This window comes from Ptychodera flava, chromosome 16 (assembly GCF_041260155.1).
Source record: "Ptychodera flava strain L36383 chromosome 16, AS_Pfla_20210202, whole genome shotgun sequence".
Taxonomy (NCBI): domain Eukaryota; kingdom Metazoa; phylum Hemichordata; class Enteropneusta; family Ptychoderidae; genus Ptychodera; species Ptychodera flava.
Window position 1 is genome coordinate 9,474,597 of NC_091943.1, and position 17,904 is coordinate 9,492,500.

The 17,904-nt window shown below is 38.1% G+C and overlaps 1 protein-coding gene across 1 annotated transcript; it reads right to left on the reverse strand.

Annotated features, from left to right (window-relative positions):
• Positions 1-10,476: 10,476 nt before the first annotated feature.
• LOC139114941 (uncharacterized) lies at positions 10,477-11,208 on the reverse strand. Its single transcript, XM_070676859.1, has one exon. The coding sequence runs from the start codon at positions 11,206-11,208 to the stop codon at positions 10,477-10,479; it is 732 nt and encodes a 243-aa protein (XP_070532960.1).
• Positions 11,209-17,904: the final 6,696 nt, after the last annotated feature.

The window sequence follows — 17,904 nt, forward strand, 5'->3', positions numbered from 1 at the left end:
ATGGATTAAGCGGACACAGATGACACTTTTTTGAATATACATATGTTATCCTGCATCTTGTAGATGAAAGGCTTGTTGTTTACAAGATCTGTATATCACCACTTCTTTTAGATTCACTCATGGCGACTTCCATAAAACCCTTTTTGTACAATATGATATGTTAGCTGCCTTGCCAAGACAATCTGATCGATGTTTATTTAGATTTTCACCAAATTTACACTTTTGTTGCTCATTAACAATTCTAATAACGTTGACTTGGTTTGAATAAATACTTATTTTCATTTGAGCTTGTAGCTACCACAAATACACAGGTAAAATGTGCAACAATTCTCAATTATTTGCCATTGGACTAGGGACTTCAAAATATCATATTTGGCATTTTAAAAAAACAGGCAAAACGTGGCTTCAATAACTAGATCTTTAGCCCAAAACACCTCTCAAACACAACATATGTTTCCATGCTATTTTTTGTTAAACTGTGTCAGCTGCGCCAACTTTCTGTCTTCCAATTCGCTCATATTTGATCATCCAAATTTCATCAATAATTTGATATATGGTAATCAGATGATCCTTAAGAACTTAAAATCTAAATTTGACACCTGGTATCTGACATGAGATTCCTGATGTTTGACCAAAAACTGAAAAAAACATCAAAAATACATGTATACCAATTTTATGCCTTTCAACCAAAATATCGCATACATTGTCCCTCCCGACATATGTACCAAATAACAGAGTAATAACTATTAGGCTGATTATGAAAAATCATATTTTTTCTTATTCTCTAATCAACATCTACAAGATTCCACTCTATCATAGATAACAATCTAAGCATTCTACATTTCGAAGCTGGCCACATTTAATGTGGAAATCAGTAATGAGCTCCACAAACTTGGTCTAGAGAAAGACTGACGGATAGATGGACATACAGACAGACTCAACACAGACTGGCAGAGTGATGACATTAGAATAAACAAGTTTCCATCCGTATGGCCCGAAAGCAAATGACTCTTACTTGCAGCAGCAAATCAAACACGGCCATTACTTGATAAAATTTGTCAGCAACTGTAGGTCATGGCGTAAGCTTCTGTGTGGTATATCCAGTGAAACATCCGAGGGATAAAAGAAAATGTAGATTAGTTTTAATTATAGTGTAATGGAAAAAAGATAATGTCTTTTTGTCACACATAATTGATTAAAGTACAGGCATTGGTGACCCCTTCAGAAAAGCGTCAGTCAAGTCAAGAAAAAAAAAACAACATACCAAATAACAAAACATAAATTTTGTTATTTAGAATGAAACCACGGTATGCGCAACAGATTGTAAGATAGAATTACCATTACTCGATTAATGTACGGGTTCTTGGAATAGCGTCTTTGTCTCAGAATCAGATAATATCTAATATCTTCAAAGAGTATGTTTGACTAAACTTTTAGATAATCCCTGAGGACCTCATATCGAGTTTCAAAGCAACCTGACAAGTGGTGTCATGCAGAGAAAAACTGCCCAACAACACAAATACAAAGACTTCACCGCCATTTCAACAAGCGACCTTAACGGCCGATAAAGCTGCGCTGTGTTATGTATAGAGAATAGAATAACTATTTGTGACAAAGGTGTAAATCATGTATGTGTAAGTGGAAATCTCTTACAGCTCATTCCAGGATGACCTGACCAAAAATGGCAAAAATAGCAGCAAAATTACACAACTGAAGATTTCATCATAATTTGAACATATCCTATTAAAATTGTCCCCAAGGACATGTCAAATACGCTATAAAACGAGTAGTTTTTTGAGATAAAAAATTGACCAAAAATGGCAAAAATTGCCTCAAAAATACGAAATCGCAGATTTCATCATGATTCAAATACACCATAAATAAGATAATCCTTAGAAACCTGTATACCAAATATCAAAGCTATCAGATATAGGCAAACATTGCCCCCAAAATACAAAATTGCAGATTTCATTATGATTTCCATAAATCACATCTAGTTATTCTGTAGGAACTTGTATACCAAATATTAAAGCTATCAGACTAGTAGAGTTTTGAAAACTTTTTTTTGACCAAAACTCACAAAAATTGCCCCTAAAATACAAATTTGTAGATTTCATCATAATTGGAATATATCACATTTTAATCATCCTTATCATCCTATGTACCACATATCAAAGGTGTCGCAGACAAGCGGCTTTGGTAAGATATATATTTTTGACCGAAAATGACAAAAATTGCCATAAAAATACAAATTTGCAGATTTCTGGCCAATTTGAACAAATCTAAAGTAGGTAACCCCATTAACCTGGATCAAAAACATCAAAGCTGTCTGACCAGCAGTTTCGTGGAAGAATAGTTTTGAAGATTTTTGACCAAAAATGACAAAAATTGCCTTAAAATACAAATTTTCATATTTCATCACATTTTGAACAAATCTGATGAAGGTCATTCCTGGGGACCTGTACTCCAAATATTAGAAGAATCAGACTGGCCGTTTTGAAGAAGAAGTTGTCGGACACCAGACGACGCCACACATCCACCTATTAGATATTAAAGATTCGCGTCATTGACAGTCAAGCTAAGAAAACTGACTGAGGTCAAACCTTGGAACATGCATACCAAATTTTTGAGCAATTAGACAAGGGAATTGACAGAAAATTGCAAATATGAAAATTTCAACACAATATGAACAAACCTGAGGAACATGCATAATACGTTTCAAAGCAATCAGACAAGCCGTTCCAGAGTAGAAGTTTTTTTTGACAAAGACAGAAAAAAATTACACCAAAAATACAGACTTGCAAATTTCACCAGAATTTGAACACAACTAAGTAAGGTTACCTAAACAAACCTACATACCAAGTTTCAATCCATTCTGACCTGTGGTTACAGAGCTTTTAGCAATTAGCTATTTTTTTTTACCCCTTTGCATATTATTGACACTGACAGGTTATTCATTTTATAAATACCAACTTAGTTAAATGGGTAGCACACTTCTTGTACAATTGTAACCAACGGATCAAGGTAAGTGACTGTTTGTCTAGCTGGCAAGGTATTCGGGCGGGTGTCCCCCAGGGTACAAAATTAGGACCCCTACTTTTTACAACAAGTCATCGTTGATGACACAGTCCCCACTTGTTAATGGGTGCTTTGATTACAGGTCCTCAGAGAGGATAGAGTCCTCTTCATTAGGTCTGTGATAAAAATACTTTTGAATAAATTCGCTTGATACATGTCTGAGTTGTAGTTCAGGAGATGAAAAAATCGTAATAAAATGGCCACATGGTGGCCATATTGGATCGAATCACAAAACAAATCAATGTGCATATGTATGACATAGGTCAATGTCCTTGTACCAAGTTTGAATAAAATTGGTTGAGATATGCCTGAGTTATGGCTCTGTACATGAAAAAATCGTAACAAAATGGCCGCATGGTGGCCATATTGGATCGTATCACAAAACAAATTGATGTGTATAGCTATGACATTGGTCAATGTCCTTGTACCAACTTTGAATAAAATCTGTAGAAACATGCCTGAGTTATGACTCTGTACATGAAAAAATCGTAATAAAATGGCCGCCTGCTGGCGGCCATATTGGATCGTATCACAAAACAAATCAATGTGTATATGTATGACATAGGTCAATGTCCTTGTACCAAGTTTGAATAAAATTGGTTCAGATATGCCTGAGTTATGGCTCTGTACATGAAACAATCGTAACAAAATGGCCGCCTGGCGGCCATATTGGATCGTATCACAAAACAAATTGATGTGCATAGCTATGACATTGGTCAATGTCCTTGTACCAACTTTGAATAAAATCTGTAGAAACATGCCTGAGTTATGGCTCTGTACATGAAAAAATCGTAATAAAATGGCCGCCTGGCGGCCATATTGGATCGTATCACAAAACAAATTGACGTGCATATGTATGACATAAGTCAATGTCCTTGTACCAATTTTGAATGAAATTGGTTGAGATATGCCTGAGTTATGGCTCTGTACATGAAACAATCGTAACAAAATGGCCGCCTGGCGGCCATATTGGATCGTATCACAAAACAAATTGATGTGCATAGCTATGACATTGGTCAATATCCTTGTACCAACTTTGAATAAAATCTGTAGAAACATGCCTGAGTTATGACTCTGTACATGAAAAAATCGTAATAAAATGGCCGCCTGCTGGCGGCCATATTGGATCGTATCACAAAACAAATCAATGTGCATATGTATGACATAGGTCAATGTCCTTGTACCAATTTTGAATAAAATTGGTTCAGATATGCCTGAGTTATGGCTCTGTACATGTAACAATCGTAACAAAATGGCCGCCTGGCGGCCATATTGGATCGTATCACAAAACAAATTGATGTGCATAGCTATGACATTGGTCAATGTCCTTGTACCAACTTTGAATAAAATCTGTAGAAACATGCCTGAGTTATGGCTCTGTACATGAAAAAATCGTAATAAAATGGCCGCCTGGCGGCCATATTGGATCGTATCACAAAACAAATTGACGTGCATATGTATGACATAAGTCAATGTCCTTGTACCAATTTTGAATGAAATTGGTTGAGATATGCCTGAGTTATGGCTCTGTACATGAAACAATCGTAACAAAATGGCCGCCTGGCGGCCATATTGGATCGTATCACAAAACAAATTGATGTGCATAGCTATGACATTGGTCAATATCCTTGTACCAACTTTGAATAAAATCTGTAGAAACATGCCTGAGTTATGGCTCTGTACATGAAAAAATCGTAATAAAATGGCCGCCTGGCAGCCATATTGGATCGTATCACAAAACAAATCGACGTGCATCTGTATGACATATGAAGTAATCCTTGTACCAAGTTTGAATGAAATTGGTTGAGATATGCCTGAGTTATGGCTCTGTACATGAAAAAATCGTAACAAAATGGCCGCACGGCGGCCATATTGGATCGTATCACAAAACAAATTGACATGCATATCTATGACACTGGTCAATGTCCTTGTACCAACTTTGAATAAAATCAGTTGAAACATGCCTGAATTATGGCTCTGTACATGAAAAAATCGTAATAAAATGGCCGCCTGGCAGCCATATTGGATTGTATCACAAAACAAATCGACGTGCATCTGTATGACATATGAAGTAATCCTTGTACCAAGTTTGAATGAAATCGCTTCAGGCATCTCTGAGATATCTGCGTGAACGGACGGACGGACGGACGGACGCACGCACGCACGGACATGACCAAACCTATAAGTCCCCCCGGACGGTGTCCGTGGGGACTAATAATGATTAATGACATCCAAGAGAGTATCTAATGCTCTCACTATATTTACATGGATGATACTACATTGTCTGAGAGTTTTCATTCAAGAGCACCTTTTCATTCTTCTATGCAATCAGTTTTAGATGATGTAATAGACTTGGTTCAAGTCTGTGATTTGTAAATGTTTGAGTGGAGTGAACGCAATGATTTGTATTCTGCTTTCATGTGAAACGCGCGCGTGAGTGGACGCGATGAGTAGGGTGAACTAGTCTGGTTCCCTGACCCATTTCCCCGGTAGAGGGCATGGGGAAATATAGGGTCAGGTACCGGGTAGCCATCTTGAACAGAATTTTGTTCAAGATGGCGGAGTTTAGTCACCTGACAGAACATGCTACAACAAATATGACTGCTACACTGAAATTAAACGCCGGTCAAAATTCGACTGGATCAGAATTATGTTCGAACACTGGTATCCGAACCAAAAACATTGGCATACGAGACGGGAAACATAAACTGAAAGGATTAATCCAGAAGTACGGGGAAATAGAGGTGATTGAAGGCTGGCTGTGATATCGCAGCAGTACTCGAACGCGCTAGGGTCATTGAGGTCATCGCCGACTGTGACGTGACCCAAATGACCCGAGCACGTTCGCGTTCGATACACGCCACAAGTACTGCTGCGATATCACAGCTAATTGAAAGCAAACTTTGTTGGAACTGTGAACGACGATTGATTTCGATGGATAGAATGGTGTCCGAATTTCGTGAAAAATGCCAGGCATCATGTCGACGTTCTAAAAGTATTAAGAGGTGTGCTAAATCACAGTGGCTAAATCATGGAGGTAGAAAGTCTTTCTTTTCTACCTCCACGGCTTTGTGGTACAAACAAGAAGTTGGTGTCAAGTGAGCCTGAAAGTGCGAAACCCAAGAAAGATGAGAAAAAGTTACATGTGTTACTTTCATCCAATCACAGCTTGTTTTATTTTACCCCAATAGCGTCCATGTTTACATTAGCCGGTACCTGACCCTATATTTCCCCACGCCCTCTACCGGGGAAATGGGTCAGGGAACCAGACTATAGGGTGAACGCGGTGAGTGGAGTGAACGCTATACAGCGGAGTTTCACCCGGAATCCGGCAGAAACTAACTTTATACTGCGCAGACTCAAACGTGACGCATTCAATCGCTGGGAAAACCTGGCGTGAGCTGCCAAATTCCGGATAGGTTTGTACGAAATAGGAGAGACACAAGAGAAACTATTATAAATGATTTTATTTTTTTAAAATTCATCGACTTGAACCAAGTCTAATGATGTAAGTGCATGGGCAGACAAAGATAATATGAAATTAAATTTAAAAAATGCAAAGAAATCATATGTTTCGCAAAACAGTTCACCAAACCTCAGCCGTTCACATTATCTAATATTGACCTGGGTGAAGTAGACAATTTTAAATGTCTAGGGTTGACTATAAATAATAAGTTGAAGTGGGATAGACATGTTAGCGAATTGTTAGCAAGGCCTCACAGAGGTTGCATATCTCACGTGTATCGAGTAGATTCGGTGCATCTGTGCAAGATCTGAAAAGTATTTATGTATCACTTGTAAGGTCAACATTAGAATATTAGAATGCTTGTGTGGTCTGGCAGGGAGGCTTAACGGAAAAACAAAAACAACAGTTAGAGAAACTTCAGAAGAGGGCCTTCAAAATTATTTATCCATTTGCTTCATATAGGTAAGCACAAAATAAGCTTCAACTAAAATCATTAGAAGAAAGAAGACAAGATATTTGTAAGAAATTTGGTGAGAGTATTCTAAAGCCAGACCACAAATTAAATCACCTTTTGCAATCTAAAATTAACCATAGATATCCAACGAGAAATTGTAGCATTAGAAGTTTTCAATCAAAACCAAGCGTAAAGATTCCAGCCCAGTTGTTAATAGTGTTAATTTATTACGTAATTAAATACGTTTTATCATCAATTGTTGTTGTTGCTGATGATGCGTTTATTTTTTGCTAGAGTACGACTATGTATTTTGATAAATTTTAGAAGTGTACCTCTTATAATTTGACCTAAGGGTCACCTTTTTGAGGCAAATAAACCATTATTATTATTTGAACACATTCACATCTCCAATCTTATATGCTCATGTACATCAAATACTAACTAGGTGCTGCAGTTTTCGACTTTTTGATGTGGACACACATACATACACACATACACGGCCGTACTAAAGTATTCGCAATGCAGCAGTATGAATTTGCCTAAATAAAAAATAAAAAAACATAAAAATCGGGCGAAGTAGAAACGGCGATTCCGATGGACAATTTATTTTTTTCTTTCTGGCCTTATCTACAATACTAAATCACATGGGTTTGCATCAACAACTATTTCGGTCTCTTTCTTTTTGATCGAAATTTGCAATGTTTTCATCACTTTAACAGTCTTTCTTTGATAGTATTTAGTGCGTCCGAGTCGTAGTGTTTTCTGTCCATTTTATACTTCGTCTTTCACAGTAAGCTGCTTTGCCAGTTTTGTTATAATTGTCACTTGATCAGGGTAGAATTGACTTCGGTACATTACATAACAAGGGCCCAGTAAACTTATCTCCCTTTGGTTTGTCTGTTCTACTGCATGTTTCATTGCATTTACTTTCTTCGTCTGAGAATGTCTTTTCGAAGGAAGAAGAGTGTCCTTGTCGAAGCAGCAGTTCATCTTGATCACGTGCCCGCTTCATTGTTGAAAGATACCAGAATTGCCATCTTTCATGTTATATAACATTGTTCCGTTATGTAACGAAGAATTCGACTTCAGAGACTTCCTTTTGTAAGGGACGGACCATTAGATCTTGGGAGGGGGGGTGGTCAAAAACAGAAAAAAAAAATTTTCAGAGCAGAAAGTTAGGAAAAAAAAATCTTCAAACTAGTTTGCAAAATAAAAAATAAATAAATAAGAAGACAAAGGCGTAAAAAAAAAATCTGCAAAAGTCTTTAAAATTTTGAATTTTTTTTAGATTTTACCGACAGTAAGCAACTTTCTGTATTTTTAATACATCCTCCCGGCACATTTTTAATTTTAATTTATACATTTAGAGTGACTGTATCCCTTATACTGGAAGTTGTGATTATCTTATCTTTTCAGGACTTTTGTATTCTGATCACTTGAAAATTATGAAATTATAGAGCCTGTTTTCTACTTGTTTCCTGCGTACAAACCAAGCAGGTACACTAGGTAAAACATTGAAACTATGGTATGGTTGTCAAGACAGAAAGTTGTATTTGCCTTTTAAGATCAAGGTAAACAGATGCAGGCCACATCAGTTTCATTTTTTTCACAGCATTTTATTACAATGATGAATGCAAGAATGGGTGAACAAGTAGAAGAAACACGTCAATAATGATAAAACAACATATCAAGTCATTATGTATTATTTTGCTTTCAAAAAGGCATTTTCAATTTTTTTTTCTCAAAAAACAGCCTCAAATAACAACAGCAACACATGTTTTAACATTCAACAATACACTACCTAGAATGCCATCTATCCAACAAATCCCAACACAAAAACACATTAAAGGGTTGAACTTTGAAAGTTTCTCGATAGCAAATACTGAATAAATCTGCATGGTTAATCGTTTTTGTGTAGCAAGTTTCAAAGAAATTGGACAAGCCCTTTCAGAGAATACAGATTTTTTGACCATGAATGGCATAAATTGCCCAAAAAGACAAATATTGAAATTTCAACACATCTATACACATCCAATCAATTTGGACATGCTGCTACAGAGAAATGGATGTTTTGATCAAAAAAGGGCAACAATTGCTCTAAAAACACAAATATGCAAATTTCACTATATTATTAGCTTATTTTAGCTTCTCAGCTTGTCAAAATCAATTGTAAATCATGAGATATGCATGATGTTTGGTGGGGTGAATGTAGGCATTTCACCACACAGTAGAAAGGGAAGCCAGGAAACCAAAATAGTCAATTTTCAAAACTATATGAAGCTACTGAGGAGCAAGAAGACCATGTTTCAGAGGAAGATGTGTAATCCGAAAAAAATGCTCCCAAAGTGCCACCAAATAACACCATTTTTATCTCTATTTTTCAAAAGCTCCAACAGCAGGAGGGGGGACACCCCCCTCCTGACCTCCCCCGGCAAAAATACTCCCCAAGTGCCACCAAATAACACCATTTTAATCTCTATTTTTCAAAAGCTCCAACGGCAGGAGGGGGACACCCCCTCCTGACCGCCCCCCCCCCCCGCAAAAATACTCCCCAAGTGCCACCAAATAACACCATTTTAATCTCTACTTTTCAAAAGCTCCAACGGCAGGAGGGGGGACACCCCCCTCCTGACCTCCCCCCGGCAAAAATACTCCCCAAGTGCCACCAAATAACACCATTTTAATCTCTATTTTTTAAAAGCTCCAACGGCAGGAGGGGGACACCCCCTCCTGACCACCCCCCGCAAAAATACTCCCCAAGTGCCACCAAATAACACCATTTTAATCTCTACTTTTCAAAAGCTCCAACGGCAGGAGGGGGACATCCCCTCCTGACCTCCCCCCGCAAAAATACTCCCCAAGTGCCACCAAATAACACCATTTTAATCTCTATTTTTCAAAACCTCCAACAGCAGCAGGGGGACACCCCTCTCCTGACCTCGTCCCAGTGACCGCTTGCGTGGCCGCTTGTGGTGCTTGGCACCACATGTTTGCCCTCTTTATCTTCAGACAGCGACGAACGAAAAAAAAAATTATAAATCTGAAAATTTACTCTGAAAAAAAAAATTTGCACAGCTAATCTCAATTGGAAAAAAAAAATTTCAGAAATTTACAATAGTAAAAAAAAATTTTTCACAATTTCATTGTGACCACCCCCCCCTCCCAAGGTCTAATGGTCCATCCCTAAGGCAGGCACTGTATAATGACGGTTTCAACGGCCAGTAGTCTGAAGATGTGGGAGTTCTCCACATTGCCTTGTTTATGTTTTCGTAGTCATGCTGGCCAGTCGGGTAGCCAATAACATTGATTGCTATAACCTTATCAATCATCAGAAAAAAGTCCGCTAACCTTTATATCACTAATTGTAAAGTCTCGATGCCTGTGTAGGTACTGGTGGTCAAAGTCCGAATCCGAATTTGTCGCGATCGAGTCCGATTCTCTGTCTGTATAAATATCTTCTCGTTTTACGTGTTCTGTATTATTCCCCTTTCGATCGGCAAGCTTTCGCGAAATGGTTTAGTTTTCCACAAAACCTGCATTTCTTGCCTTTTGCTGGGCACGTGTCTCCGTGTGGGTAGGGTCCGCCGCAGTAGTAACATTTTGATTTATTTTTGGACGTGCCTCGTTTCTGTTTATCGAGTTCACTTCTTGGTATGTTGGCCGATGTGTCAATGTTTTCCGCTTCCATGGAGTCTAATATTTCAAGCCATCGAGCGTATTGTAGTAAACTTTCAAGACTCATGTCTTCCTTTAGAGCACGTCGTTGCACTCTCTTTGATGTGCAGTTTTCGATGATTTGAGTAAGTATTTGTTCATCCTCATCAATGTACTCACATTTTCTTATCAGCATCCGTAATCTTGAATGGTATCTGTCGATCGTTTCGTCTGGTAGTTGCTTTGACCGGCGGAACAGATGCTTCCAGTATGTTTTCGTTACGTGTGCTGTGTAACGTGTCGTTAGTGCGTCGACTAACTTCTGAAAATCGTTCTTCCCGCCTTTGTGTTCAGCCGTCATTGCCTCGATTTCGAGCTGTACTTCCTTGCCAGCGTAGTGAACGAGCAGAGCACGTTTTCTTACGTCGTCCGTGATGCCACACGCCACCATGAGGTTTATGAAACCATCTAACCACTCTTCCCAGCGAGTCGCATTAGACACATGGTCAGCCTGGACTGAAAATGGTTCGTAGTAAGGGATAGTTCCCGATTCCATGCTATGTTCGACTTATGGTATGTTTAGTGGGAATCCACTACGTTCGCCTATTCGTAGATCCTCGTCGCCGGTGTAAATTTGTGCACGTAGTGTGTGGAAACACTGCCAGCTTGGCGGCACAACCGGAACTGATCTGACACTGTGTTTGTCCAACAGCTTAGTACGTCACGGAGGTTATAATCATTGGAATGCAATCGCCAAGATAGCATGTCAACTCATAGGGGGCTGCCTACATGTCCGTGCCCAGGATTGGGTAGGTGTTTTGCTGTATTGCTAATAAAGGTTTATTCTATCAAACTTTGGTGTTTTGGTCTGGCACTGCCCTTGACAATCTTCCCTAAACGTTTTATCACCATGCTGCATCTGTTATCTGAAGAGTTTGATCACCTAATGCGCCAAAGTAAGCAAGGGTAAATTACTAATCTGTGAACGCTGTCGTCAGATTATCGTCGGATTATCTTTGACAAAACTTTGCTGGTTCGTTCGCACTGCAGACAGCGTCCACAGATTAGTAATTTACTCTTGCTTCCTTTGGCGAATTAGACTATCAAACGCATCAGATAATAGACGCAATACAGTGACAAAACTTCGCCTAAGATTGTCAAAGGACAAATACGTGACACAACGAAGGAGAAAAAGAAATTGTTACAAAACCAGTGCTAACATAAGACTAAGACACCAAAAGTTGACAGTATTCTTTATCGGCAATACATATCATAGTCAAACGTATTAAAATAAAATAAACCATGGCAAGAGGAACCCTGTGCTCGGCCCGAGACGCCCCAACTATCCCCAACTATCACTAGGGACGGACATTTTGTGCAGCTCCCTATGGTCAACTTACGGTCAATCGCGAACTAAGAGATGTCGGGGGGGGGGGGGGGCATGGGGGGAGTTGGGGCGGAGTTGGAAGAAGATTATCAGGGAAGGATGATTCCGTACAAGCTTGAAAATATTTGTTCGCGACCCACAGAGGTAAAATGATGTGCCTGAAATAAGTAAATATGTGATTATTATATTCCCAGCCAATGAAATTCTAGTGTCATACAAGCCGACAAACAACTTTCGCGTCATTTACTGGTGAACTACAAGGACCGACAGTCAAATGACAAGCAAAGCAGCATCGTCTGTGTCATCCGGTGTTAGAAAGTGGGTATCAGGACCCCCGGGTCAGGACCATGGCATTGACACTAACAAGCAAGCACCAGAAACGGGAATTTGCAGCTATACACCCACCGCAATAAAGTTGAACATTCTTTTATGACATGGATGACGACAGGCATAGCAGATTGTTTTAGACAGGGATGAAGTAAATTTTAAAGCCGTTTATATTTTAAGTGGGAGGAACCCTCTCGTATAATAGGGACAAGCCTACGGCACAACTTGGCAGCTATTAAATCCCGCGAAAGTTCAACTCAATGTAAAACCCGATATAATTCATCTCTACGGGTCAACAAACTTTTGCCGATAGACAATCAGCAGGCATGCTGATGAATTATTCGTGAAGAAGGTGGCGTATTGCCACTCAAAATTAACGTCATGCCTCAGATGTCCTGCAGTCTAGATTTATAATGTTCATTACATAGAGGATGTTTCACGAAGCTTTTCGACACTGCTTAAAAGTGAAAGAGCTCCCGTGTCCGATTAATGGCATAGAGAAAGAATATTATGCATTGTGAACTGATGCTGTGGTGCCTATTTCAGTTGAACTGTTGAATTTCATCGACTTGATTTGTTAAATGTATCTCAATTTCAGGACTGGACATTCACTCAAAAATCTGTCATGAAACAAAATAAAACAGTTATCAAAGGTTGATCGGTACATTTGAGATTACCTGAATTTTATTGAAAGCCTGTAAAAATTTACATAAAACAATGGCGTCCAGATAACACAGATAACACGGGGAAAGCGAGCAATATATTCAGTTATTAAATATTAAACATTATCTTGAACAGTGTTAAGATATGCCTACGATAGCTACCGCTCACTATATCGGTGTAGTGTTTCAAAGAAAACAGTCCATATCCGTTTTGCTCACTCGATTAATATTTCTGCCGGTCATCAAAGTGGAGGATGATCGCCCCGACTGAACAACCCATTAACAGCTCATAAGGTTAAAAAGACCCCAGCCTTACTTACAAGTTTGTGTTGTAAAAATCTTTAATATGTTTAAAAGTTTAATAGCTCTTAATCAAAATCAGCAAATTGGTGTATTTCTGCTTGTCCCCGAGGTGGTAAGCAGCTTGCGAGCGATTACTTATATTTAAAGTTATGTATCTGTCAATTAATTTATGTTAACTCGTTCACATTTGTGTAATTAAACCATAAATTTAGGCCACTGTTTAATTCAAAGAAATACACTTTGTTACCGTGGACTCTTAGGTAAATTTGCTGCACACGCCCATGCATTCATGGACCGATTTAAGGTCATCTTTCACGAAGCCACCTATCTTTACGCACATGCCCCATCTGTCCACAAATGATTCTCCGAGTTTTGACGTAAGCGTTTTCATCTACATCTCATCTATGTTTCGCTTTGTACCTCGCAAAAATTGTCAAAAATCTTTACATCGAAGTTGCTACTCTCGATTGTTAAACTTACATTGCCGGTGAGACCGATAAAGAAATTGCATTGCCAAGGCGCCCAGCACGTAGCGGGGATTTTTTCGAGCTCTTGCGCAAGAAAATGTTGTTCCTCGGGACTCATGATTATTACCAAATCAGCTCCGAAAGCTTGACACCAGGATCTAGCATCTGCCCAGCTTTTCCTGTCGGTAGCAAAGTAATAGCAACTTGAAGAATTTGGAAATTATGTCCATCCTGGATTACACGGTTCTGAGAGAGAGAGAGAGAGAGAGAGAGAGAGAGAGAGAGAGAGAGAGAGAGAGAGAGAGGAAGAGAGAGAGAGAGAGAGAGAGAACTTAATTGTCAGTATATTGTTCCAATTAAATTTGATTATATACATCAATTGCAAAAAGAAATAATTGTTGTTTATACCGCTGTGCTGTTAGTAGCCTCTTTGAATAAGTTGTGATAAAAGCATACCTAATTCACATTCAGCACCTGTGAACTGTGGCGGGCACTTACAAATGTATCCATCTAGGCCACAATCTTCTTCACAAACGCCACCGTTGAGACACGGGTTGTGTGTGCACGAAACCTACAGAAAACAAGACAAATTGTGAGGTATGACGAAATTCCCAATAGACTGTATAGATTGCTTGAATCCCAGCCAATTCAGAAATTAAATACCTGTCTGGAATGATGAACGAGCAATGTTTTTACGACTGTCCGCTTTAGTATGATATTTACTTTCAGTATTTTACTCAGACTGGTGAATTATTGCATTGTTGGTGACGAGTCTAAAGCAAACTGAGTAACAAATCTTCGCTCACGTATACGTGATGCTTAGGCTTTGAAAGTGTTTATTATGCCAGTGATGTGAGCGGAGAAATGGACTGCTTGAAGTGTGCAGTAGTGATAAAAAACTCGATGAATGATACGAAAAAATAACTGGCAATCTGGAGAGAATGAACCAACGTGTAAAATTATTGCTGGTATTTTTGTGCCAAATGAAAAATTGACTTATTCTTGATTTAGGACAGTGTCCAGGCCACACTGATTTCATCAAGTGGAGGTTCATAGTGACATTATTATGACTGAATATCTGATTAGGCGTCGTTTTGAAATTATCACGACACATCAGGAGATCGAACCGTACTCACAACAAGTCAATAATGACAAACCAACTGAATGGATACGTTGAAGATGCTGTCTTCAAACTCACAATTTATATCTCACATTCCTTAATCAGACACCCCGTTCTCTTCCATGTAAACCAATATAATTGAATTTGCAGTCACTTGAATTGCGAAGAAGAAATATCCAAGCGATTTTAAAGCAATGTGTTGAGACAGTTTACTGGCGAAATGATTGACATGGTTTGTATCGTACAACTAACAATTAATGAAATATACAACCCCTGCACTTGGTAGGAAGGTGTTTATTTTCCTGCAAAGGAAGACCAAAAGGCGTGTATTTTCCTTGTGTTGAAATATTTTATGTAATTCCATATGAATATCGTGTAATTCTAATAAACTAATAACAAATAGATGACTTATAGATTATTAAACCAAGAAAACCATTAAATGCTCAGTCACAAATGTCACAGTGACTTCATATGATCAATCTTTGCCATATGAAATGAACAGTAGCTCTTACAATACAACAAATCAATGAGTTTGCTTATTTCGTTTCGGAATACATGTACAATGCCAGGGATGGCATTTTAATTTGGTGGAACGGCTGACACTAATATGACACAGGTAGCTGACGTAAGTCTGCATCGGCAATATCAAATTGTTTAGCTCAGATAATCGAATACCGCCGCTTTGTAAAAGCCACCCCTATTCATGGAGACTGTTGAGTTTGATCGACTTACGTGCCAACTGGATAGCTTTGTTTATTTCATATAATAAATTCCATCGTGTTTCTTACTGATCGAGATGAAAATTGAAAATAATAATTGAATCAATTACCACTAACGTCAACAACAACACATAATCGAAATAATAATAATAATAATAATAATAATAATAATAATAATAGTCAGTATTGTTAAATCTTTTAAACAAAAGTAGAATAAGTACGATACAAGGTTCAAAATTTGAACTTTCGACCCTGGTTCCAATACACTTTCTGGCAGTGATGAATTCTATTAAACACAATAGCTTTATATATCAGTAATGCTGAAAGTAACAAAAGGAAAAATACATTTTCAAATGAAAATTATGCCCTTAATAATTGTCTCAAATAGGCCTGTGAAAATGTTTTCGTATTATACTGAGAGAGAGAGAGAGAGAGAGAGAGAGAGAGAGAGAGAGAGAGAGAGAGAGAGAGAGAGAGAGAGAGAGAGAGAGAGAGAGAGAGAGAGAGAGAGAGAGAGAGCATCCCATGTAAGTCAAGTAAACATAACAATACTTACTTTTTGATTATTTGCTGCAGAAGAAACAGGACAGGCCATGTCGGAATAAGTGTGAAAAGATGACGATAGGATGATGAAGATGAGATAATTGTGGATCATATTTCCTTTTGCAGCGAGCCTTGTCGCTGCAGGTAGCTTTCCGCTTATCTTTGACGATAATAATCTCTACATTTGTCGGCCAGAGATAGAATTATTGTTAAGTATTTGACGTAGTAGCTTGCCTGTCGCTGCATAACCTGTTCTTCACCCGTAGCATGCATAATTAATTGTATCATTTTCATAAATGCACCGTCATTCATACAGACTTACTGTTTATCATGACTAGGGGAATGAAATATATTGCCCCAATGACAAATCGATTTAAAGAGAATAAACAGAAAAAGATGCACAATCGTGAAACTAGGATAAACTCATGACAACTGCTGCATTTCATTATTTATTCATGATCAGTCATATCATATCTCCCATAATTTTCTGAATGAATCAGTATTAGTTCGTAGTTTTGTTTTGAAGGCGGCATTGACATACTTAACGGGTGTTTAGGGATATGTAACATGGATTTTGTACTGGCAAGTTTAGAGTAGCGTTGCCAGTCACAAAGGCGATTTGGCGGATAGAAGTGCAAGATCTTCAAATTGGAACTAGTTTAGAATTTGGTTCAGGGACTCCGACTTTTAAAACATGTTGAATGTGCCAACACTTGTCAAGTATTCTAATGTAACCATTGACGTGATAAACCATATTCTAAAGATTGTGAAGAACAAACTGTAGGACTGTAATCTTATCAAGAATGCTAGCGACGATACAGTCCAGTAAACTTAATACATTTCAACAGGCTATTCTCTGGTACTTTTTGGAAGTGTATTATTTGGAATCGGATATTGTACATGAAATTCTCGTATCGCCGTTGAAATGACTCAAGGGAAACAAGACGAAGCACGCGCATTGATTTCTTTATGCATTGTTTATGAAGAAACCATTGTCGAAATCCTATTACATTTCTTCAGCAAGTTGTTACCCATACAAATGGTATATATGAAGCTATTTTATGCCGATTTTGTCGCTCCCTGTGGTAAACATTTCACTTTTATTTAGACTGAATGCATTCCTTTCAAACACAGTGACAATAAAACTTAACTTCATAGTAACAGCAATCACTCCATTAAATGACGATAAAAAACGACTGGAACAGAAACGAATGTCTTTCTGGATACTTCGAGGATGGAGCCAGGCAAGCATAATTTTGTCGGTCTATTAATTAGGAAACTTTCACTGGCTAATCTTTTTCATGTTTGAATTGTCTCAAACATTTACAACGGAAATAGAAAAATGTTGTCAGATTCTTTATGATGTTGTAGGATATATTAGGCAGACAAGAAAGTACTAGAGAAAGGATTAAATTACTTTTTGAAAGAGATATCCAATCGAAACAAGGCACGTATACCCTTTGATTTTCTTCAGTTCATACTACATTACTAATTTATAACAAATTTCAGTCCTCAAACGAGTAGCAAGCTGCTTAATATTGGGTCGAGTGCTGCTATTTCATGGAGCGTAGAGTTCTAAAACACTCCCTCACAAATCGATTCTAGATTGTGTTAAGAAAATATATGTTGTGTCGTATATGCTGTTGACCACGTTGTGAACGAACACAATGACATATTTATCAGAAGCACTGTATGTCTATCTATCTATCTATCTATCTATCTAT

What these genes read in the sequence shown, in the direction of transcription:
- LOC139114941 (XM_070676859.1), bottom strand. Translation starts at nt 11,208, where the DNA reads ATGGAATCGGGAACTATCCCTTACTACGAACCATTTTCAGTCCAGGCT.